The 23,982-nt window shown below is 60.8% G+C and overlaps 2 protein-coding genes across 6 annotated transcripts in view; one reads left to right on the forward strand and one right to left on the reverse strand.

The window, feature by feature from the left end:
* Positions 1 to 6,015, forward strand: part of CBL (Cbl proto-oncogene) — a gene marked incomplete at its 5' end in the record, with an annotated part of 34,619 nt that extends 28,604 nt beyond the window's left edge. Inside the window, 7 exons of the mRNA XM_084275037.1 lie at positions 1,107 to 1,238; positions 1,892 to 2,269; positions 2,516 to 2,610; positions 3,114 to 3,269; positions 3,720 to 3,823; positions 4,302 to 4,484; positions 5,022 to 6,015. Coding sequence (XP_084131163.1) covers positions 1,107 to 1,238; positions 1,892 to 2,269; positions 2,516 to 2,610; positions 3,114 to 3,269; positions 3,720 to 3,823; positions 4,302 to 4,484; positions 5,022 to 5,302 — 1,329 coding nt within the window. The 3' untranslated portion in view covers positions 5,303 to 6,015. The remainder of the gene's footprint in view (positions 1 to 1,106; positions 1,239 to 1,891; positions 2,270 to 2,515; positions 2,611 to 3,113; positions 3,270 to 3,719; positions 3,824 to 4,301; positions 4,485 to 5,021) is intronic.
* A 5,185-nt stretch (positions 6,016 to 11,200) lies between these two features.
* MCAM (melanoma cell adhesion molecule) lies at positions 11,201 to 22,585 on the reverse strand. 5 transcript variants are annotated; one of them, XM_084275013.1, is made up of 16 exons: positions 22,494 to 22,585; positions 18,193 to 18,320; positions 17,866 to 18,076; positions 17,711 to 17,781; positions 17,547 to 17,634; positions 16,812 to 16,991; positions 16,599 to 16,726; positions 15,516 to 15,678; positions 15,301 to 15,422; positions 14,875 to 15,013; positions 14,636 to 14,757; positions 14,396 to 14,531; positions 14,289 to 14,306; positions 13,769 to 13,910; positions 13,242 to 13,359; positions 11,201 to 12,456 (listed from the first exon to the last, which is right to left on the reverse strand). In XM_084275013.1, the coding sequence occupies exons 1-16, from the start codon at positions 22,558 to 22,560 to the stop codon at positions 12,427 to 12,429; spliced, it is 1,863 nt and encodes a 620-aa protein (XP_084131139.1). In that variant the 5' UTR covers positions 22,561 to 22,585; the 3' UTR covers positions 11,201 to 12,426. The 5 variants fall into 5 exon arrangements, with proteins under 5 accessions (XP_084131139.1, XP_084131138.1, XP_084131141.1 ...); XM_084275012.1 differs by having other exon boundaries at positions 13,177 to 13,359; XM_084275015.1 differs by lacking the exon at positions 14,289 to 14,306.
* Positions 22,586 to 23,982: the final 1,397 nt, after the last annotated feature.

Here is a 23,982-nt window from a genome sequence, read left to right on the forward strand (position 1 = left end):
GGGGATTGAGGTTCTGTTACATCAGCTGGGTTCGTGCTCTCAGTTCTGTGAAGCAGTGATGATCACACTGAAATCTTAGACCTTTTATGGGTTGTCTTGAAAGAATCCTTAGAAGGTGAGAAGGTGGAAAGGCTGCCCTGACCTACTGGAGCATGAGATCCAGGTTTATAACACTTCTTTGCACGCTTAGCACTGCTGCTTCTGATTTATTGGCCACAGTTCACTCTCTATCAGCAAAATTTCATCCATTTTCCCCAGTGACGACTACAGCCAACCAGATACAGTCTTCCCAAAGTCCTGATGACTAACAGGGCAGAGGGCAGGCTGTTTTGCTGAGGAAATCGGTTTGACTCTCATCTTTTCATATGGTGACTGATAACTTTGTATAATAAAGGTAACTCTGCCAATAGTGCTGCTTCCAGCCAGGAGAGGTGTCCAAGACAGGCATTCTTTATGGATCCATGTGTGTTTTTAATTAAAAGCTCGTTGCTGCTTCCCCACACCTGCCTTTAGCATCATTTCACTGCGTGGGGAAGTGGCTTTGAACTTGGCTACTTTGTCATAGTTGAATTCACTACAATAACCTGCCTTTTCTGGTCAGAAAAAATCTTTAGCTTCCAATCCATGAAAAAGTCTACTATAAACAGTAAACTGCATCTGTGGGGTAGCTTTTATCTGCAATACCTTGGGGAAGCAAAGCAGTTTCCTCCCTGTGATTTCACGTCACAGCTTGCTGTAGGCTGGAACTCTGCTGGCAGGAGTGAGTTGAAGCCTGTGTAAAGCTTTACGAGGGTAGAAAGCACCAGCCTTGCTTGGAAAATAAACTTTATGGAAAGAAAAGGAGAAGAGCAGGCGCTGTTAGGTGGAAAAACAGCTTTCTGGGGACAAAAATGGAGGTTTTGGTGCACACTGGTGGCTGCTGCAGCGGCTGTGAGGACACTGTAGGCAAGAGATTTTGCAGCAGACCATGCCCTCTTGTGTCGAAGAGAAGCTTGTTCTGCTCAGGGTCCAGGAAGGCGGGTTTGTTACCCCAGGAAAACACCTTGTCTTTTGCTGTGCTGTGTTAGCTGTGGGGCACAGCCAAGCCCGTTCCTGTGCTCCTCCAGGTCGAGCGTCCTCCTTCTCCGTTCTCGGTAGCTCCGCAGGCCGCGCTGCCCCCCGTGCCGCCACGCCTGGATCTGTTGCAGCAGCGAGTCTCCAACCCGCCCGGGGCTTCCAGCCCTGGCACCGCCTCAAAGGTCAGACACACTGCTTGCCCTTTCAGCGCCGAGTTTTCGGGGGTGGGCAGGAAGAAGAGCCTTCTGGTGAACGCTGAACAGTCTCTGTGACATCCCTAAGTACTTCCACAGACGGCTCTTCCTTCTTCCTTTTCCATAGTCCTGTGAGGCCACTGTCCTTCCATTCCCTGTGGAAGCCTGGTCTATCCTGAAAGCAAATGCTTCCTTTGGAGTCGGTGGTAGGAGAGTCCCTTTCTGCTGTTGAAGGGGCCTGTCCTTTCCTCACATTCACCTGTGCAGTTGCTAGAAGGAAGCTGGTCCTGAGCTGTAGCGTTTGCTCGCTTAGGGACACCAGTGTCCCCCTGTTGAACTACCAAGTCACTGCTACTGCTGATGTCTTGGCTGGTTTCCAGCCTCAGCCACTGGTGCCTTTGCCCTCTGGAGCTGTGTCTGTGGGCTTGTATTTTGTTGTAGCTGGCAGGCTAGATCTGGGCAGATGTTTGATTGCTGTCCCAGAGTTCTTCACCGGTTTCTCCATCAGGAATTCTTTCCGATCGAGAACTTGCCTGTGACAGCAGATAAAATGACAGCCACAACTCACCCTTCTGCCACCTGCCTCCCTCCTTCTTCAAGTGCCTTCGTAAAGTCTCTTTGACGTTCTCCTGCCTTTCCAGGTTGCACCTGGTGCTCTTCACAAGGACAAACCTTTGCCCATCCCACCCACGCTCAGAGACCTCCCGCCACCGCCACCCCCGGACAGGCCCCATTGCATCGGGACCGAAGGGCGACCTCAGAGACGTCCCCTGCCCTGCACGCCAGGGGACTGCCCCTCGAGGGACAAGCCGCCCCCTGTGCCCTGCAGCCGACAGGCCGACCTGTGGCCCTCCAGGCCCATCCCAAAAGCCCCATCGGCAGCGCTCAGCCCCGGCGACCCTTGGGCTGGCAGAGAACTGTCGAACAGGCACTCGCTTCCCTTTTCCTTGCCCTCCCAGATGGACTCCAGGGCTGATGGCCATCGGCTTGGGAGCACGCTCAGCCTGGACAACCCAGTGGTGAGTAGACCCGTGGGAGGTGAAGGTGATCACAGAATTGTAGGGGTAGGAAGGGACCTCTCCAGAGATCATCGGGTCCAACCCCCCTGCCAAAGCAGGTTCCTCAGGACATATCACACAGACAGGTGGCCAGACAGGGCTGGAATATCTTGATTCCCATGGAGGATGTGTTGAATGGCTGGCTGACAGCTTTGTGCTGGTGTATGTGGTGTTTCTGACTGCTGGTTTGGATTCTTTTTCTTTCAGAGCTTGACCAGTGGCCCAACAACAACCTCAGAGTGTGAACACCCCAAAATCAAACCCTCCTCCTCTGCCAACGCGATCTACTCCTTAGCTGCCAGGTCTGTTGTTTTCTAGCAAAAGTGCTGTCTTAAAACTTACAGAAGGGTGGTTGTGGGGCCCTCTCCATGCTGGTGGCAGGGCCAGGATTTGACACAACTCTTATCAGAGGCGGTTTCAATCTCTGACAGATCCAAAGTACTCAGTCTAGAGAAGGGAGGTGAAACGAGCATCCCAAGGTCTGTGGATGGTAGTGGTAGTTACCCTTGGCTGTGGCAGTGGGAAACAGGCTACAGTTACCACCAGCTCTGTTATGACTTCCCTTCTGGGGTGGTCTTTGTGAGGAAGGTGATGTGTAATGTGCACGGCATTGCCAGCTTCCCTTTGCACAATGACCTTGTGCCAGTGTGACCTTACAGCGGAGCTGCTCAGAGTCCTGCAAGCCTTTAGTCAGGGTGGCTGTAAGGCGACCACTTACCACTTCTGCTCTGGATTTCAAAGGCCACTTCACTATTATTTCTAAGTGTTTTCTCTGGTGTGTCTGTCTTGCCTGTCCTGCCCCCAGACCACTGCCTGTACCAAAACTGCCTCCCGGGGAGCAGTCCGAGAGCGACGAAGACACTGAATACATGTCACCATCCTCCCTGCCTGTGGTGCCTCCAGGTCCTGCTGTACAAAACCCAGAGATCAAGATGCCTTTGGAAATGACTCAGAGTTTACGGTGAGATGCTGCCTGTCTGTACCACGCTTCCCCCTCGCAGCAACGCCTGTTCCCTGGGGAGGGTGGAGGCTTTGCTGGGCTTCCCCCAGTGATGCTCACCAGACCTGGACTCACACAGATAACTGTACCTGAAATGTGACTGCTGCTCTTTTCCCAAGTCCTTATACAGTGTTCAAGGAGTCAGACAACCACCCCACCCTCTCTCTGCCAGTCACCTCCTGAGAGGGGCAGCAACTCAAATTCAATGTTCTATTAGTGGTTGAGTTCTGGTGGTGTCAGTTCAACTTCTCAGCTGGTTGCTGCATTGCAATAGGTGTTGCTAGAGCATTTTCTGGAACTCCTGTTCCTTCACAGACCCGTGGTGGTTTCCCTTAGGAGCAGGGATCTGTGCAGGAGCTCAGTCCCTGAGGTGTGCTGGTGGTTGACTGCTGACTCTTGTCTCTCCCTCAGAGCTTCAGACCGTGACCAGCAGGCAGAGGGCTGTACATATGAAGCCATGTACAACATTCACTCCCAAGCAGCGTCCTCTGCTTTTGAGATTGTCAGCACTTCTGGTGAGTGGGGGCGTGCTGAAAGACAGCAGAGAAACTGGGATACACTGGGGCCTGCTCTGGGTCCCAGTCCCAGATGGAATGGTGTTTTGGGCTAATTTGGACACTGTTTGCTTTTGCTGTTAACACTGCTAGGTGAAAGCATCTGGGTCTGGGTACTGCAAACAGCACAGAGGGGTGTTGCTGAGGAGCCTGGTTGGAATGCACTGTAAAAATACTCAGCACTTGTTTAAAAAGATGCTGTTTTGAAGATTACTCTCTTTCTGGGCAGCAGTTGTCAGCCCACATCTATCATACTTATTTTTAACCTAATTCTACCTTCTGGAAAGAAGGAGCTTCCACTGAATGTTGGGTTTTGGCAGCAAGACCTTAGTTCTGTGTCCTATCAAAGTCTGTGGACTAGAGGGGGGAACAAACTCTGCCTTGAGAGACAGAGGCTCCGTTCCGTCCTGGAGCTCACAGCGTATCCCTGTTCTTCCAGACGAGGGGGATGTGGCAGCAGCCACTGCCAGCAACGGCCCTGAGGAGTCAGAGAATGAGGAGGATGGCTACGACATCCCCAAACCTCCTCTCCCAGTGGCTACTGCCCGTCGCACACTGTCTGATATCTCCAACGCCACGCCTGCCTTCAGCCGAATGTCTCTGGAGAACGACCCTGTGACAGGTTAGAGAGCACACACCCCCTCTTCTTCGTCTGGTAGTAGGTACCAACGGCTGGGAACTTCTGTCACACTCTCAGGGTTCTGTAAAACCAGGTTTACAGGCAGCATCCCACTGGCTCTTGGGTGTGTGGGTTGATTTGCCCCCCGGAATGTGCTGCTTGGGTCGTTTAATCACTGAGCTGGCAAATCACCTTTAGATCACAGGTAGGAAAACCTTTCCTCAGCTCCAAGGATGTTCCTTAAGGCACTGTGTCCTCTGGGGCATGGCATGCCTTTTGTAGCAGGGCATGGGGCGTCACCTCCTCGCTGTCCCGGGTAAAAGCTTCCCTGGCTCGGCCTGTGCTGCCAGCAGGTGGCACCACGGGACCGTGTGAGGCGGTCCCTGCCATCGGGCTCAGCGAGGTCAGTTTCTTGCCCCTGATGCAGAGGACGACTTGTCCTTCCTGCCTCCCAGGCACATCCTCCAAGGGAAAAACTAGCGCCTTGTCTCTCCAGGAGCCTTTTGGAGTAACGCTGAGGGTTCCTGTTTCTCTCCCCAGGCTTTTCAGATGGCTCTCAGGTTCCAGAGAGGCCACCGAAGCCGCTGCCACGGCGAATAAATTCTGAGCGGAAAGCAGGGAGCTGCCAGGCAGGTGGAGGCAGCAGTGGGAGCAGCACATCCCTGCAGCTCTCCAGCGAGATCGAGAACCTAATGAGCCAGGGCTACTCATATCAGGACATCCAGAAAGCGCTGGTCATTGCACACAACAACATCGAAATGGCCAAGAATATTCTCCGGGAGTTTGTTTCCATTTCCTCCCCTGCCCACGTGGCCACATAGCACATCACCTCCACACCTTCGACTGCTGAGGACCAACTGCCTGGGCAGCTGCAGCCCAGCCTCACACCAAAGGGCAAGGGAAAGGGAAGGGAAGGGGGGTTCCTTTAGAGACTTCGCGCTGAGGTCAGTGCCGCCTCCTAAAGAGAATCAGCCCTCAGGTGTTTGTGGTTCCAGATTTCAAAGCAGTGGGAATGAAATGGGGCAGAATGGTTGTTTTTGTAGAGTGTGTGTCTTGGAGTCCCTTTACCCCCTACCTCTTGTTTGAGAGGGCAGATTTCTTCCCAGGGTGTTGGCAGAGAAAGGTATCGCAACAAGGGGTCCCCGAGCTGATGCCCTGGAGCCTGTGGGGTGGGGGGTGTTTTGTGCTGTGAATCCTAAGCGAATGCTCTGAGAAACAAAGTCTTGAGGTCGCTGTGGTGTGTCCTGTGGTTCATGGTACTGGGTTGGGATCTGCTCGCTGCTGTGTGGCTGGCTCAGGATTTGTAGAGCAGCTGGGAGGTCACTTTCTGCTGGGAATACTTAAGAGACCTTGGAAGACTCTTTGGCTTGGCTCCTGTTTGCCATGGCACTTCCCCTGGCTGTAATAATAGCATTTACATTAAAGTCCTCCCTTTCTGCCTGCAGCCAGCGTGACTAGTTTCTGTCAGGCATTTCCATCTTGACAGTGCTGGGAGTTGGATTTTCTCCTGTATCCGCTCCCTGGCAGCACCAGATTCCAGGCAGCTGAAAGTTTTGTGTGTTTTTGAGGGGGGGGGGGGGAGGGAGAGGGTGGGAAGAATTTTGGGTGAGAGCAAAGAACTGGCTGCTGCTTCCTTTTCTTAAGCCTTGAGTGTTTTTTGTCCTTCAGTGCTCAGACTTGCCCATGGCCCTGCTGGACTCGAGCAGCCAGCACTGGACACTCCCTGCCCCTCTCTTTCTCTAGGGATGTGGCACCTGGTAAATATGATGCTTTATATCACTTCCTTGCATGGTGGCTGTCACAGATTAGTGGCCTTCACGCACTTTTCCATCACCTCCTTCAGAGAGCTTTATGCTGAAGCCAGCTGTCTCTGTGCCAGGCTGTTTGGTGGGACTGGTGGTAGCTGCAGCTGATGTGTTTGTTGGGTATCTGCCCTGCTGTGCAGCGAGAGGGGTGCAGCAGTGTCCCCACAGCACGGGCAGGGCGCTCTTTCCATTCCCATTACTCCGAGCTCCACCAGAGCTGGTGTTAAACAGATCTGGGCAGCTTCTGGACTTGTAAGGCTTTAAATCCAGCCCTTGGTTGCCACTCTGGGAAACACCAAGGTGCTTATTGGGCTGCTTCACTCTGTCCAGGGCTGCTGGAGGGAGGGGTGAGAAGCGTTGGGAGCTCTGGAGTGGGCGCGGCGCGGGTGATGCTCTGTGCGCCCTGTTAGCCCTCTGAAGCACGTCTGGGGTCACTTCATCCCTCCCAGGGCAGCACGGGCTCTGGGGAAGGGCTGGAGCTTCACTTCTGGTCAGAGTGGCTGGCAGTTGGGAGCACTTTGGCCTTGCAAGGCAGCCAGGCCCAGGTCTCTGAGATCCAGGTGGCAGGGAGGACTCAGCAAGCTGTGGCAAAGGGAACCATGTGTTAGGTGTTCAAGGCCAGGTTGGATGGGGCCCTGGGCAACCTTGTGTAGCTCCAGGCCTGGAGGTTGGTGGCCCTGCCTGTGGCAGGGGGTTGGAGCTCTGTGATCCTTGGGGTCCCTTCCAACCCAGCCCAGTCTGTGATTCTCTGGTTAGATGTTTGGGTCACCTGGAGTATGGCTTCCTCTCCAGAGCTGCAGCTTTACACAGCGAGGTGGTGGGTTCCCAGCAGTGTGTAACTGTGTGAACCGCCTCTCTTTACTACCTGTAGTAAAGAAGATGTTCAGGGGCGTTGTCAAGAGATCTCCCTCAGCACGCAGAGGCCTGACAGCACCGTTGCTGTTTGGGGGCCGGGGCTGAGGCGTGCACAGCTGAGCTGTGTGGGGGTGGGCACGGCTCTGCGCTGCCGCAGGGAGGGGCTGACAGGGCACCTTGCGCTCGGGACAGCTCTGGTTCTTCTCCCAGCACGTTACACTTGGAATATGGGGGCTGTTCCTGGCTGTTCTCTGGAGCCCCAGACAGGGAGCACTATGGTTTCCTTCCCCAGTTTGTCCCAGCCTCCCACCAGCTCTGTGTTGCTCTGGAGTCACTCTGTTTCCCCCTTGCTCTTTGTAAACACAGCGCAGACGTGCTAAGCGTGGCCTGCCACTTGCTGCTGCCAAGTCCAGCCAGCTAGAAAGCCTTAACTCCTGTCTTACACAGCGTGTACACTCAGAGTAGCGGTGCCCTGTCCCTTGCTGTAACCTTCAGTCAAACCACACCCGGGGGGAGCTATTGCAGCCCATCCTTGGGGGGTGTGTGCCGAGGGTGGTTCCTACGGGTGTTGTTCCAGGTATTGGAGAGCGTGATCGATCTTTGTGGCATGTATCACTTGGTTTTTCCTGCATGTGTCCTTCCTGTGTGTCTCAAACTGATAGAAGCAACTTAAAGTCTTGGCTTCCCTCCTTAGTGTTTGCTCGTAGCACTGAGGCGCAGCAGAGCCTCGTGGCTGTGCCCGGCGATGCCCACCCAGGCACTGCACAGTGGGGTTTCACTCGTTGTTCCTTCAGAGAGGTAAAACCTAAGCTTGATTTCTCTTTATTTCCCCTCCTCTCCTCCATCTTTATTCTTAGGAACTCACCTTTATGATGCTACTTTAAAGAGAAAGGAAAAAAAAAAACCACCTCCTAAATGCCTGGTGCCTTTCTTAGGGGAACGCTGCAGTCGCTAGGCTGGATCCCAGGGCCTGTCCACCTCTGGGGATGAGGAGCCCCAGCTAGACAAGCTGTAGAGATGCCTTTGAGCAGGATGCTGCTTCAGAAGGGGTGGGGAGAAGGGGGCAGCAGGGCTGGGCGATCCCTGGGTTGCAGTACTCCAGCTGTGGGGGTTTCCTGCGTTACCTGGGACTGCTGGTGACTCCTCCAGGCCCGTGCTGTGCTAAGCACTGAGGGTTGCAGGATGGGGTTGGGTTTGCTCGTGGCAAAATAGGAGTTGTGCTCAGAAACAGGGCAGGTTTCCCCTCTGCCTGTCACCCCAGGACACAAAGCAAGCTGAAAGCGCCGTGTCCAGGAAGAGCTGTGGGACCAGCCTGTGTCTCTGCTGGGAGCTGTGGCAAGTGGGTGAGTTTAGTCTGCTCCAAACAAGGTTCCCACCTCCCTCGGTGCACCCAGAGCCACCACAGCTTGCTGGGAACCTCAGATGAGACACATCCTGCCAGGGATGGATCCCGCTGCCCTTGTGTGTGTCCAGCTGCAGCTCCAGGCACGGAGTGGATCCTCTCCCCAGGCTCCCGCCAGCTCCCCGTCACCTCGAGCAGCTTCTCAGCACGCTGGGCTCACCCAGCACCTTCCTGCAGCAGGGGCCTGACTGCAAATGGGGGTTGTTTCCATCTGAGCAAGAAAACAACACGGCTCTGGGGTGCTTCCTTGAAAGCAGGGACTCAGGATGCTCCTCAGAGAGCTCTTTCCTAGACTCCCAGCATGGGGAAGGGGCGGGGGGACCAGTTCTTCTTTCTCTTGCCCACCCTGTACCGGTCTGGGCAGTGTCAGGGTGCAAATGCTGAGGGTTCCACAAAGTGTTTTAAAAAAGAAGCAAAGTCTAATAGTGTCATTAATGTAAAGCTGTGGAGAGCAGTGTTTAATCCTTCCAGAGCTGTAAAGAGTAAGGAAAGGCAGAAGGTAAATATTCTTCTGGAGAAGAGTAGCTGAGCTTTAATGTTCCCAGGTCCTCGTCTCGTTTGCCGCCGCGTTGTTAATTAACCCACTGGAGGTTCTACTAATGTTATTTATTAATTGTTTCCATTCTTGTCTGCGAAGAGCTCCTTCCCCTGGGATTCCTGTCGCCTCTGTCAGGAAACAGAAAAGGAAACAAACAAAAAAAGGTTTATTTTTCAATAAAATTCCCTTGGTTGTAGCACCCGGTGGTGGCTGCGTGGGGTGGCTGTGTGGGGTTGGGGGGGGGGGCTTGTGGGGGGGGTGTGTGGGGGGTGGCTGTGTGGGGGATGTGTGTGGGGTTGTGGGGGGGGTGTGTGGGGGGGTTGTGGGGGGAGGGGTGTGGGGGGAGTGGCTGTGTGGAGGGGTTGTGTGGGGAGCAGCGTGCTGCCCCCAAACCAGCTCACTAGGGTCATGGGAGGTCACAAGGGTTACTAGAGGACAATCAAATGCATAAACCTGTTCCCAGGGGTTACTAGAGGTCAATTGAACCCAGAAAACTGGGCTCCTGGGGTCATTTGAGGTCACCGGGGTTACTAGAGGTCAAATTACCCCAGAAAACTGGCCTCCTGGGGTCATTTGAGGTCACAGGGGTTACTAGAGGTCAACTGGACCCAGAAAACTGGGCTCCTGGGGTCAGCTGAGGTCACAGGGGTTACTAGAGGTCAACTGGACCCAGAAAACTGGGCTCCTGGGGTTACTAGAGGTCAAATTACCCCAGAAAACTGGCCTCCTGGGGTCATTTGAGGTCACAGGGGTTACTAGAGGTCAACTGACCCCCAGAAAACTGGCCTCCTGGGGTCATTTGAGGTCACAGGGGTTACTAGAGGTCAACTGGACCCAGAAAACTGGGCTCCTGGGGTCAGCTGAGGTCACAGGGGTTACTAGAGGTCAACTGGACCCAGAAAACTGGGCTCCTGGGGTCAGCTGAGGTCACAGGGGTTACTAGAGGTCAACTGGACCCAGAAAACTGGCCTCCTGGGGTCATTTGAGGTCACAGGGGTTACTAGAGGTCAACTGGACCCAGAAAACTGGCCTCCTGGGGTCATTTGAGGTCACAGGGGTTACTAGAGGTCAACTGACCCCCAGAAAGCTGGCCTCCTGGGGTCATTTGAGGTCACAGGGGTTACTAGAGGTCAACTGACCCCCAGAAAACTGGCCTCCTGGGGTCATTTGAGGTCACAGGGGTTACTAGAGGTCAACTGGACCCAGAAAACTGGGCTCCTGGGGTCATTTGAGGTCACAGGGGTTACTAGAGGTCAACTGGACCCAGAAAACTGGCCTCCTGGGGTCAGCTGAGGTCACAGGGGTTACTAGAGGTCAACTGGACCCAGAAAACTGGGCTCCTGGGGTCAGCTGAGGTCACAGGGGTTACTAGAGGTCAACTGGACCCAGAAAACTGGCCTCCTGGGGTCATTTGAGGTCACAGGGGTTACTAGAGGTCAACTGACCCCCAGAAAACTGGGCTCCTGGGGTCATTTGAGGTCACAGGGGTTACTAGAGGTCAACTGGACCCAGAAAACTGGGCTCCTGGGGTCAGCTGAGGTCACAGGGGTTACTAGAGGTCAACTGGACCCAGAAAACTGGGCTCCTGGGGTCAGCTGAGGTCACAGGGGTTACTAGAGGTCAACTGGACCCAGAAAACTGGCCTCCTGGGGTCATTTGAGGTCACAGGGGTTACTAGAGGTCAACTGGACCCAGAAAACTGGCCTCCTGGGGTCATTTGAGGTCACAGGGGTTACTAGAGGTCAACTGGACCCAGAAAACTGGGCTCAGGGGTCATTTGAGGTCACAGGGGTTACTAGAGGTCAACTGGACCCAGAAAACTGGCCTCCTGGGGTCATTTGAGGTCACAGGGGTTACTAGAGGTCAATTGAGCCCCCAAACCAGCTCCCTGGGCCCCCCTGAGGCGCTGGGGTTACTGCTGGGTGGTGGCACAGGGTCCCCCTCCCGCCCGGCGCAGGTGCCGGGCCCCATCCTGCTGCCTTAGTCCTGCAGCGCAGGGCGCTGAGGTGCTGGGGGCACCCCGGGGCTGCAGCCAGCAGCCCCCCCAGAACAAGCTGCCCCGGGCAGGGAGCCTGGCAGGGGGAGGGGGGCTGGGGCAGGAACAGACACCCGACTCCGCTGCGACCGGCGGCGTTTATTTCCACAGATATAAAAAAACCCAGCGACATCCCCACGACCCCACAAGAGACAGACAGAAACCAAAGCTGCTGCTGCCCCAGCACCCCCAGCCCGGGGGGCAGCTCCCCCCTCACGGGGCGCTGAGGGGGCTGGGGGATGCGCGGGGACCTCAGCCCTGTGTGGGGACAGCCCCCCTGCCCTGGGCCGCAGCCCCTTGCCCCAGGGCTGCAGGGGGAGGAGGCAGCGGGGGGGCAGCGTGAGCCTGTGCGACACAGAGGAGGGAGGGGCTGCTGGGGCGGGGGGGGGTGGTCTCTCTCCGGGAGCAAGGAGAGGCCTAGGGGGGGCTGGGCCAGGCCACAGTGGCGGAGGATAAAGGCGGGGGGCTTGCCCACCCCCCTCAGCTGCTGCAGGGGCCAGAGGTGCCACCGCAGCACCGAGATGAAGCCGTTGTCCCTGGGGTGTGGAACGCTCAGCACAACCCCCACACAGCCCCCCACACCCTGAGACGGTGCCGGCTGGCACTGGCTGCAGCCCCCTTGGCTCTGGGGGGCACTCCGGGACCTGCTGGGCAGCCCCCCTGAAATCTGACTCCCTGGGGAGGGGGAAGCCCTCCCCTCCTCTCAGCAAGGCAATGCTGCAACCCAGAGCACCACAGCCCTGGGTTTGGGACGTGCCCAAGTGATGGGCTCCTTGCTCACCCCCCATAGGGTCACAGCCCCCTGTCCCCAGGCTGCACCGGGGCCACGCTGAGCTACATGGACGAGACACGAAGAGTTCAAAAGGAAAAGCAAAGCACAAACCTCCCCAGCAGCTGCCCAACACCCCTCCCCCTTCCCTTCTTCCATCGTCGGACCTGCACCCCACTAGAGCTACAGGCGCCTGGGACACCCCGAAAGTCAAAGTCTCATCACTCCATCAGCTTTTCTGAGCCAGACTGGGAGAAAACACAGCAAAGGCTTTGCACACAGGTAGAGGAGAGACCTCTGAAAGAGCCCGAAGTCTTCCCTGGGGTGCTTCTCTCTGCTATTGCTTAGTGGGTCTCTGGAGGAGCCTTTGCTGCTGCGGAGCCGACAACCTGCAAGGCCCTGGCTGAGGTGAGACACGGTGAGGGGTCGCGGCGCTGGGACTGTCTCTGGCCGTGCGCCCCAGGCACTGGGGCAGGGCTGGAACGAGGCGATCCAAGAGCAGGGAAGGGTGGAAGGGAAGAAAGCACTTAGGAGATTCCCTCTAGTTCCTCACATCGATGTATTTCTCGCTCTTCAGTCGGCCAAAAGAAAAGGAAAGAAAGGGGGAGAAAAACAACAAGCTTCAGGGGGGAACATAAACCCAGGTGCCCCACGCAGGCATGGGCAGGACAGATGGCAAAGCACAGGCACAGCTGCCAGCTCGGGCCACCCAGGGTGACTGGAGCACCCGCCCCAGGGCACGAGCTGAGCACAGAGCTGAGCTGAGCACAGAGCTCTCTCTCGGCTTAAGGAAAATAAACAGGCTCTCTGCTCCTGTGGCTCACCGCAAGCGTGCCAAGCCCTGCCTCAGCACGGGAGCCCTGCCTCAGCACGGGAGCCCTGCCTCAGCACGGGGAGTGGCAGCTGCCACCAGCACTGTGACAGCCACTCAGGGCCCGGTGGCTCTTGAGCGCAGGGGCCAGGCAAGCGCACGGCCCCAGAGACTCGTCTTGTCCTGCACTGAGAGCTCCGGCTCAGAGATGCCTGAGCAGGGCCTGCTCCTGCAGCCTCCTGCCATCCACACCTGTCCATGGAATTCCTGCTCCCAAACCGCCTGGGGAGCCCGGCTCCCGCTCCGAGGGGCGCAGGAGCAGCTCCCAGGAGGTGCCCCAGGCAGCTCCTACACCCTTGGGAATGAAGAGCCGCGGCTTTGCCACCTCCCCTCCCTCCCGCCGCCCCCCTGGAGCGCTGCTGATGGATGATGGATGCCCGTGCGGGGTGGGAAGTGCTGGGAGAGGAGGGAAAGCGTTACCTCAGCGCAGCCCCTCCTCAGCTGGGCTCCAGCCCCGGCAGCGCCCGGCGCGGGTCGTGTCCTACCTGGTCAGCAGCGGGTCTCTTCTCGCCGTCGGCGCCCCGCAGCAGCCCCGCCTCTTCGGAAACTTTATCTGACTTAACTTCAACTACAATCTTGTCTTTACGTGCCTCTGGCTTTGTGCTAGGGGAGGGAGGTGACAATTTTGAGACACCGAAAGAGGGCACGTGGCTGGCTGAGCCCTGAGGCTCCGTCTCAGGGGATGCTCCGGAGCGGGGCTGGGGCGCAGCCCAGGGCTGAGAGAGACTCCGGCTCAGAGGCAGCTTTGCCCGGCCCAGCCCCTCCCTGGGCGAGAGTCCCTCGGCTGCTCTACCACTCTGCTAATCCTCCTCGTGGCCTCCCTGCACCGACAGGGCGAGCAGTGGGGAGTCCAGGCCGTGGGAAGCGGGAAGCGCTGCGGAGACCCCAGCACGGTGCCCCCCTCCCCGAAAGCTGCACTGCCTCCAGAGTGGGCAGGGAGCAGCTGGTGCAATGAGATGGGAAGCATGGGTGACGGCAGGCGGCCCGCGGGCTCCCCGGGAGCAGTGCTTACATGTCCTGCTTCCCAGCGCGGCCGCAGGGGATCTTGCCTTTCTTGTGCAGGAAGTAGATGACCGAGCCCAGCACCGCCAGCACCAGGATGCAGACGATGATGGCCACGATGATCACCCCTTTGCTCTCCGAGGTCTTTTGATCTGAAGGCAAAAGGGAGAGGAAGGAGTTAATGCCTGTCCCACCCTGAAGCTCTCTCAGCTCCTGCTTCACCGCACCCCGCTGGGGACAAAGAGGGGGCCCTTCCCCCAAGAAAGCGCCATGGGGACCCCGGCTCCCTGAGCTCCTCCAGCTCCTGGCAGGATGCAGGCATCAGTACAAACCCCCTCAATTGGGACAGCTTCTGTATGGAGATGCTTCATGCTCTGCTGTGCTATAAGAAGCCAGCTCACGGCTTCCTGCGAGCCATCAGGCCACCCCTCTGCTTCCAAGCTCCATCCCCGGGGCCAGAGCTGAGCATGACACCCCCACCCCACCTCCTCTCCCCAGGCTGGCGTGCACCCAGCGCGGTGCCAACTGACCTTTCCTGATGGACTCCACTGGCAGAGCGGGAAGGGAAGGAAAGAGACAGAGCTGAGCCGGGGGCTGAGACCTCGCTGGGCTCCCCGGGGCAGCGCCAGACACTCACCCAGGAGCTGGATGTGCTTCTCACTGACACCCAGCGCGTTGGAGACCCTGCACATGGCTCCTGCCCGCAGCAGGTCGTGGCTCACACGCACCGTCAGGTTGCTGGCGACATGCTGGTTCTCCACGTACTCGTGAGCCTGCGACGGGGAGAGGGGGGGGAGCAGAGGAGGAGTCAGAGCCCGAGGCAGGGTGCAGCCCCTCTGAGCCCAAAGCCGGCCCCAGCAGCCTCCCCAGGTCTCACCGTCCCGTTGATGCTCCAGTGGACGGAGGGGCGGGGGAAGGCGATGGCCTTGCAGGTCAGGGTCACCATCTCGTCCTGCCGCACGTACAGCGGGGAGCTGATGGCCACGATCCGCGGCTTCCCTGTGGGGAGGGCACATGGAGCAGCCCTGGCTGCTCTCAGGGGGGGAGCACAGGGCACACAGCGGTCGTTCTGGCAGGGTGACGTGCCCCCCACACACAGACAGCCCTAGCTCTTACCCTGAACCGCCACAGCCACCTGCTTGCTCTGCTCCAGCCCCGGCACGCTCGGTGCCATCACCTTGCAGCTGAAGTTGCTGGAGGTCTCGAAGGTGAGGTTGCTCAGAAAGAGCTGGTTCCCCTCAGCAACCTTCCTGCCCTGTTGGGAAGGGATGGGCCCCCCAGAAATGAGTCCCAAGCGCCAGGCCCTTCAGCTCCCCAGGCGTTGTCCCAAAGGGGTTCAGCCCTCCCTCCTACACAGGGAGGGGGCCTCCAAGCACTGGCCAGAAAGGGAAGAGGTAGGGATGGACAACACAGGTCCATGCAGGGGGGAACCCTCCCCCTGGCCTCTCTCAGGAGAGGGAGCAAGCTCCTGGTCCTGCCTGGTTTGCAGCAAAGCCCCGGCTCGCTGACCCCGAGCGGGGCAGCACCCGACTGCCTGCTCACCTTCTCGTCCCTCCACTGGTAGTCCAGGGCCACGGGGCTGTGGGCATCACAGCTCAGCTTCACACTGTCCCCTTCCCGAAGGGGTGAGGATGGTTCCATCTTCACCTGGACCCCTTCGATGTCTGGGGGGAGAGATGGAGACCAGGGCAGGGTGAGCAGGGGGAACCAGGCACCCACCAGGATGCATGCAGGGTCTCATCCCCTCCCTGCCTTACAGTTCACAAAGAGCTCCACATCCTTCTCCATCTGTCTCATATCATCCAAGTCCAGGGTCTGGCATCTGTACAAGCCGCTGCTGCTCTTGTTCACATCGTGCAGGTTCAGCACCCCGCTGTTGGTGTCTGCCAGCGATGTCAGGTCCTGCCAGTTGTCCTCCAGCTGCAGGCAGCAGGGGGAGAGGAGAAAGCAGAGCCCTGAGTCCCACACAAGCACCCTCCATCCCAGCCACTCAATCCCACTCCACAGGGTCCTCCAGGCCGGGGACAAGGAGGTCCGGAAGAATCCCAGACACAGACAGAGACTGGGAGAAGAGCTCCTGGAGAGCAGCCCTGCTGAGAAGGACCTGGGGGATTCTGGTAGATGAGAAAGTCAACATGAGCCAGCAGTGGCTCTTGCAGCTCGCAAGGTCAATGGTATCCTGGGCCAATGGTATCCTGGGGTGGCAGCAGGGACAGGGAGGGGATTGTCCCTCTGTACTCTGCCCTCAGGAGGCCCCAGCTGGAGTCCTGTGTCCAGAGCTGGGCCCCCAGTACAAGAAATATGTGGAACTGTAGAAGAGGGGTCAGACGAGCCACAGAGATGCTCAGAGGGCTGGAGCAGCTCCCCTATGGAGAGAGGCTGAGGGAGCTGGGCTGGGTCAGCCTGGAGAAGAGAAGGCTGTGGGGGGACCTCACTGCAGCCTCCCCGTCCCTGAAGGGACCCCAGGAACAGGAGGGGAATGGGCTTGTTAAAGGGCAGAGACTGGCAGGACAAGGGGGCTGGAGTGAAGCTGGAGGAGGGAAGGGGGAGAGGAGAGATTGGGGTGAAGTTCTTTGCAGAGAGAGTGGTGAGGGGCTGGAAGGGGCTGCCCAGAGAGGGGGTGGGTGCCCCGTCCCTGGGGGTGTTCAAGGCCAGGTTGGATGGGCCCTGGGCAACCTTGTGTAGCTCCAGGCCTGGAGGTTGGTGTCCCTGCCTGTGGCAGGGGGTTGGAGCTCTGTGACCCTTGGGGTCCCTTCCCACCCAGACCAGTCTGGGATTCTGTGATTCTATGACACGAGACACCTATCAAGGGAGAGGTTCCCAGGCCCCTCCAGCCTCACCTCTCTCTTGTAGAAGCTGAAGACAGGCGCTGGGTTCCCATCAGCCTCACAGACCAGCTGCACGTTGTCCCCTTCCTTCACCGGCGCCGAGGACGGCACGACCTCCAGCTTCACGTGCTGCGCGGGGTCTGGGGGGCAAGCAGGGGGGTGGGCTCGGGGCTCTGCCCTGCAGCAGCACGGGGCAGCGGGCACAGCCCCCAGCCCCCGACTCACAGAACACGGTGACGTTGACCCTCTGTGACTCCAGGTCGTGCCGCTGTCCCCGCAGCCAGTAGTGCACGGTGCAGTGGTAGCGGGAGGCGCGGTCCTCCCGCGTGACGTGGGTGAAGAGGCTGCTGCTCACCGTGTACAGCCCGTTCGACTCGCGCGTCAGCGTGTACGGGATCTTCACCTCTGCGGGGAGTACAGACAGTGTTTCCAGCCCGGGGGCAGCCCAGGGCTCCCTGGGTTGGTGGCCACAGGGTGACAGGCCCCAGCCGAGGAGACCCTGGGTAGCACAAGAGCCCCAGCCCCATTCCTGAGCAGGCAGGAGCTCCCCATCCCTGAGCTCCCCATCCCTGAGCTCCCCATCCCTGAGCTCCTCATCCCCATCCCTGAGCTCCCCGTCCCTGGGCTCCCCGTCCCCGTCCCTGGGCTCCCCATCCCTAGGCTCCCCATCCCCATCCCTGGGCTCCCCATCCCTGAGCTCCCCATCCCTGAGCTCCCCATCCCTGGGCTCCTCATCCCCATCCCTGAGCTCCCCATCCCTGAGCTCCTCATCCCCATCCCTGGGCTCCTCATCCCTGGGCTCCCCATCCCCATCCCTGGGCTCCTCATCCCTGGGCTCCCCATCCCCATCCCTGAGCTCCCCATCCCCGAGCTCCCCATCCCTGGGCTCCCCATCCCCATCCCTGAGCTCCCCATCCCCGAGCTCCCCATCCCCAAGCTCCCCATCCCCGCCGGACTCACTCTTTTCCTCCGGATGCAGCTGCTCCCCATTCTTGTGCCAGGTGATGTTGGGGGGTGGGAAGCTGTTCCTGCTCACACAGTGGGCAATCTGCAGCGGCAAAGCCAGCCTTGAGCACAGCGTGTCCCCACGGGAGCCTCCCCCTCCCCACGGGGCCTCTCCTCACCTGTGGGATGTCAGTGCTCTGCACCGAGATGCCTCCCGGGCTGGGGATGATCTCAGGAGCCTCAGGGACTTCTGGAAAGAGAAGCCACCCAGGATGTGTTAGTGGGGATGGGACAAGCTCCCCTGCCAGCCCGGGCACCCGACCCCCTCACTCACTGTAGACGCGCAGCTCGGTGCGGTTCTCGGCCACGCCGTGGGTACCTGCCCCGACCTGGCACACGAAGGTCCTGGCATCCTGCACTGTCACCTTGCTGATGGAGAGGGCTTTGTCCTCCCCCAGCGCCAGCCGCCCCTTGTAGTCCGTGTGCTCCTCGGAGACCTCGCTGCCCGTGATGCGGCACAGCTTCACCCTGTTGCTGCGGTCGATCTGCAAGGCAAAAGGTGCCCGGGTCAGGCTGGCTGGGGGCTGAGGAGAAAGCCCTGGGCTGGCTGCCCCTGGCCCCAGCCTACCACCCACCCCTCCTCTCCCAGGCCAGCACTCACGTAGAACCAGTTGATGTAGGTGTAGGAACCATTTCCAGGGATGTAGAAGTTGCACTCGATCCTGGCCGTGCCCTCGCTCTCCACTTCCACCACTGCTGGCATGAAGACCTCCAGCTTGCTGGCTGCAGCTGCGGGACAGAGCCCCAGGGAGAGAAGCCTGTGAGTCAGCAAGGAAGTGGAACTCCATCCCCATCCCCCAAAGGACGTAGGGCAGAGCTGTCCCCTGTGCCGGCAATCCCCCAGCCCGCACCCCAGCCTGGTGAGGGTGCCAGCCAGGAGCACAGTCCCGCTCCTGCTGCCAGGCTGCCTCCTGCACCCACAGAGAGCCTGTGGGCTCAGACCACCAGCCCTGTTCCCAGCGAGGGGACGAGGCACACCATGCTCCCAGCACCAGACCAGCACCCACTGGACATGGCTGGCCCCAAGGACCACACCTTCCCATGGGATCAGAGCCCTGTCGTCAGCCCCCGTGGGAGCTGGGGCATGAATGAGGGGCTGTGCTCCCCCGCAGCGGGATGGGGCACACAGGGCAGCAGCTGCCTGCTGCTCCCTTTCCCCTCATCCAAGGCAGAAGGGCCCTTCAGGGAGGCAGCATGCCTATGACCAGACAGGTCTAGGTGCAGCCAGGACTCCAGGGTCCCTGCCCAAGCTCTGACCCTGCTGCCCAGGGAGGCAGCCAGATCCCAGAGCATCCTCCCTACAGCACCCGCCAGATGAGCCCCTCACTGCTCCCCACCCAAAAAGTGACTGCAGTGCTGCCTGCCCACAGCAGAGCTGGCTCCAGGGACCTGCACCCCCAGTGATCCTGCCCACCCCAGCACCCCACCTTCCCTCCCAGCCCAGCCACCCGCTTGCCCGCAGCAGTAATGGAGCTCCTGGCCAGGCTCCAGAGCCGGAGGGGAAGGTAATGGTTATTGATCCAGGACAGGGAACAGAGCAGCTTCCCAAGGGGCTGGGGGGTGAGCAGAGACAAGGGGCTGCGTCACAGCAAGGCTGGGTGTGGCACTGCCCCATGGATGCTAAAGCAAAGGGGGGCTGCAGCCCCTGAGCTGGCACGCAGCCCTGGGGGAGGGGACAGCAGCCTGTCCCCCTGCAACAGCGCCAGCCCGCTGGGCACCCCCAGCTCAGCCCAGGTACAGGAGCTGGGGAGGAGAGGCTGGAGGAAGGCAGCTGTGTCAACACAGTTCCCTTGATAGCGCCGCTCTGTAACAGCCACGGTGCCTCCGGAGACTTCAAAGGGCAGCACCACACCCACAAATGCTCTTTGGAGTGCATGGGGGGGGCACAGCCCCAAAAGGGCAGCCAGGAGCCCCTCTGCCACAGGGAAGGCCCCAGCTCACCAGGCTCCAGGCGCCTTTTGGCCTCCATCCCATCGGCTCAGCGCAGCTGTCGCGGAGCAGAGAGGGACGAGCAAAGCACAGCACAGGAAAGGAGGTGCTAGAAAAACAGGTGAGAGCCCTGGAGATAAGCACGGGCTGGTAGGGTCAGGAAACCGGGCTGAGCACACACAGGAAGACACAGCTCCACACCACAGACACCTGTACGGCCACGACTTGGCAGCCCCACGCAGCTGGACACCAGCAGACCGGGGTTTGGGCACACCCCAGCTGCCCCCTGCACCCTCCCCGCAGCCCTGATGCTCCTGGGCTGCAGGCAGCCGGGCCAGGCTTTGCCCTCCCAGCTCCATCACTTTTGAGCCCTTCAGTTTGTGCCCCCGGGGCAGAGCCAGCCCCTGGGAGAGGAGGGAGAGCTGCTGGCCCGCCCCGCTGACCCACTCGGCATGAGAGCCCTCACCCAGGCAGCGAGGCAACAGAAACCATGAGCTCAGAGCTGGAGAATGGCTGGCATCTGGGGCTGGCATGAGGCACATATCCCTCCCACCCATCCATCCACTGCCCTTGAGGAGGAGGACACGGATGCTGCAGCTCCCACCGTGCCTGGGACGAGGGCTCACTGCTCCCCACCTCCTCAGGATACCAGTCTGGCTGGAGTGCTCAGCACCATCGCAAGCACAGCTAGCTGGGGGGGCATAAAGCTCCCCACAACCCTGGGGACACAAGGCTTCCTCCTGAGGCTCCAAGACCCACAGCCTGCCGGGTGTGTGGGCAGGCTGGTGGCACTGGCTCTAGGGACACACTGATCCTCCCCTTGTGCCCAGTGCGGCCACAGACACCAGTTTGGTGAGGGAACCTGAGCAGGGCAGGAGATGGAGCTCCAGCCCAGACCGTGCACCCCCAGCTCCTGGCTCTGCTCCAGCAGCAGACCTGGAGATGTGGAGAAGCCGCCCGCAGCAAGCAGGCAGGGGAGGGAGGAGAGCCCCCCGTGCCTTTCCATCTGGCTGGCGGACAGCCCGGCCCGCAGCCAGAGCTCCACAAGAACAAAGATCTGCTTTGAGAGCCGGGGGAAGGGGGCGGGGAGCAGCACAGCCCCTCCGCCAGCCTCCTGCCCAACCGAGGTGCGCGGGGAGCCCGCCAGGCACACGGCTGTGCTGGCGGCGCAGAGCCCCCCGCGCGGAGCCCCTGGCACGGAGCAGCGAGAGGAGGGGCACGCAGGAGTCTGGAGTCACACGTGGGATGCCTGAGGTTTCCCTGGCTTGCTTTCCCCCCCCACCCCCTTAGGGAAAACCAGCCGTGGAGAGATCCCTCCTGCTCCCAACACACGCTACCTTCCTCTGCCTTGGCGGCGCTGCCTTTGCTGCACGGACTGCCGGGCTGGGGGGCCCCAGTTCCCACGGAGAGGGATCATCTGCACCCCTTCTTCCTCAGAGAGGAGACACGGGACGCAGAGCCCCAGCCCCGCAGCGAGCAGCACCAGCACCCACCAGCACCCACCCCAGCAGAGCCCTCGCTGCGCTGCGGATGGGGAGGGAGCCAAGGCTCTGCTGCAGGAGGGGCAGTACCTTGCACCTCGAAACACCTGTGTCCCCCCCATCAGGACCCAGCCGGGAGAGGCTGGAGCACCAGAAGAGGAAAGAAAGGCTCCCAACGCCAGACCCGCAGCCAGGTGACGGCTGGAGGCTGGGGCGCAGAAGGGGCCAGGGTGCTGTGGGCAGCCCCAGTAGGGGCTCAGCCCCTGCCCGGGGAGCGCGGTGAGTGCCCCAGCCAGCCTGGGAACGGCTTGGCCGTGGCCCATCGCGCTTCTGGGAAGCATCAAGCCTTCCGTCGTGGCTGGGCTTGCAAACACACGGATGCCGCCAACCAATGAAGTCCCCCCTCGGCACATGTGCTGTGAGGAAGGGGATCCCAGCACGGGCCGGGGGTGGAACCTGGCTGCCTCTGGCTCGGGTGCTCAGCTCTGTGCCAGCGCCCCGGCCAGAGGTCCTGGGGCCACCTCGGCGGGGCAGGGGACAAGGAGAGAAGGCGGCAGGGAGCAGCGAGCGCACCGGGACCGCACCCCTGAGCCCCGCGGGAGGGGATGAACGTGCGGCAAGGAGCAGGGCAGGGCAGGAAACGCATTCACACCCCACCACGCCCCCCACCCCCCCCCCCGAGGGTGCAAACGGACTAGAAAGAGGATAAAAAAACCAAGCGTGAAAAAAGCCAAGAGAAACAAAGTGCTCGGGGGAAAAAATAAGCCTCCTTAGAAGGCAAGGGGTGGATGCTTCCCAATAACTCGACCGATTCACCCTGCTTGCACACTGAACACACGTGGGGAGCACCCCAGCTCCCTGCCCCTCACGGACCCCGCAGCGCAGCCCCACGGAGCTGCCTTGCGCCTGCCACCTTCCCTGGCCACGGGCCAGCGCCCCCGGGGGCCGCAGAGGGCACCCCCTCACCCTGCCTTGGTCTGGGGAGGCTGGAAAGCGGCCCCGAGAGCGGAATGCAGCGCTCCGGGCTCCCCACGCCCAGCCCTACCGCCGCCGCGGAGCCCGGGGAGGTGCAGGCGGGGATGTACACCCGGCAGGGCTGCTCCCACCCCGACTCTCCCAGCACCACAATTTTGGCATTCCTGGCCCCAAGCCAGGCAGCGCCCCGAGGACGGCAGCTCTGCGGGCTGCCCGGGCTGGTCCCGGAGCGGCTCTGCGGGAAAGACCCCCGCAAACCGCAGCCCCCCGCCCGCCTCGGACCGCGCAGCCCGGCGCTGGGACGGGTCAGGGCAGGGGCCGGCAGACCCCAGCCCCGCAATGCCCCCGCTGCCGCCCCGGCTCCCCGGGGGCCAAGAGGCAGCATCCCCTTCCCGGGGACGGCGGGGCCACCGCCGTCCCGCAGCGCCCCGGGCTCAGGTGCACCCGCTCCCTCGGTACGGACCGGCACGGACCGCACCGCACCGGCAGGGTCAGGCCCGTCCCGGCAGCCACTCACCGCAGCAGAGCAGGAGGCAGCAGCCCCAGCCCAGGGCCAGCCCGGCCGCACGACGCCCCCGAGCCATGCCCGCCTTCGCCGCCGGCCGCCCGCGACTGTGAGCGGGGCCGCGGCTGACGTCAGGCGGCGGAGGAGGAGGAGGAGGAGCAGGAGGAAGGCGCGGTGCCTGCCCACCGCCCGCGGCCCCTTATCACCCCCCAGCGGCAGCCGGCCGGGCGCCGCCGTGCCGAGCCCCGCAGCGCCCAGCCCAGCCCAGCCCGGCAGAGGTGCGGCCCCCCCGGCCCCCTCGGCATCCGCGCCTGGAGTCGCTCCCCCAGCCGGCCCCCCCCCTCCCCAGCTCAGAGCCCCCCGCCCCGCCCCGGCCGCGGCCGCTCTCAGGTATTTCTGGCTCTGCTGGAGGGGGCGGTTCCCGCTTCGTTTCAGGTCCTGCCTGTCCGGCCCAGGCTTGCTCAGGCGGATGGGAGCAGGCTGCAGGCGCTGGAGGGGCCAAACACGAAGCGGGTGCTATAGCTATCCCTAGCAGGACCCCGAGGTCTGCAGGGCTTGCACCCCGAAGCCTGCGCTGCCTCAGTTTCCCTGCACGCTGTCCCTGCTCTCTGCAAGGCCCCGTCCCTGTCCCCAAGGCACGGTCCCGCTCTGGGGTGCACAGTGAGTCGTGTCCCGAGCCCCCCGCTGCTGCCCACTGGGGCAGCTGTGTTAGTTGTGGTGGCCGGGGCAGCCCGATAGGCCCAGGGCTGGCTGGGGGGCAGAGGGGCTCTCGGGGCTGTGCACAAGGCTGCCATGATCCAGGGGCAATAGCCCAGACCAAGCACTGCCCGTCCCCTCCTGCAGCCCCAAGATGACACCCCCCCCAGCACTGGGGGAGCACAACAAACCTCCCCGGGTGCTGAGGGTTTCCCACAGCCAACCACGCAGGGCACCCAGGTCCAGCACCCCTGCCCTGTCGCAGCTGGGCTCCGTGCCTCAGTTTCCCCTGGGGTCAGCCAGAGCCAGAGGGCCGGGGTTAGAGGTCGAAGCACTGGGGTTTTCTTCTCCACTAAAGCCCTTCTTCTGCCTCCCACAGCCTCGCTCCTCATTCACACAGGATTCCCAAAACTCGCTGACCCGTGTTCACCCCACCTGAGGACAGGCCCAGGGCTGCCTCAGCCCCTTCCCAGAGCAGCAAGAGCGCTCTCTCTCCAGTCCTCAGCGCAGGGGCTCTGACTCTCTGCACATCCTCTCTGCCTGTTTTCCTTGCAGCATGAGCTGTGCTCAGGGTCCCAGGCAGCACGGGCCACACCTCTCTGCCCACCTTGGGCCACGCTGGAGCCAGGATGCAGGTTCTCCTGGACCACAGCATCCCTCCTGGGCATCCCCTGGCACTTCCCATCCCACCAGCAGCTCCATCCCAGGCCGGTCCCCAGCCCCACGCCCTGCCGGTGCCATGCAGCAGCCCTTCCCATGCCCTCCTCCTGCCTCCAGCCAGGCCCCCCACAACACTTTCCCAGCC

The sequence above is a fragment of the Gallinula chloropus genome, assembly GCF_964237585.1.
Source record: "Gallinula chloropus genome assembly, chromosome: 24".
NCBI lineage: Eukaryota > Metazoa > Chordata > Aves > Gruiformes > Rallidae > Gallinula > Gallinula chloropus.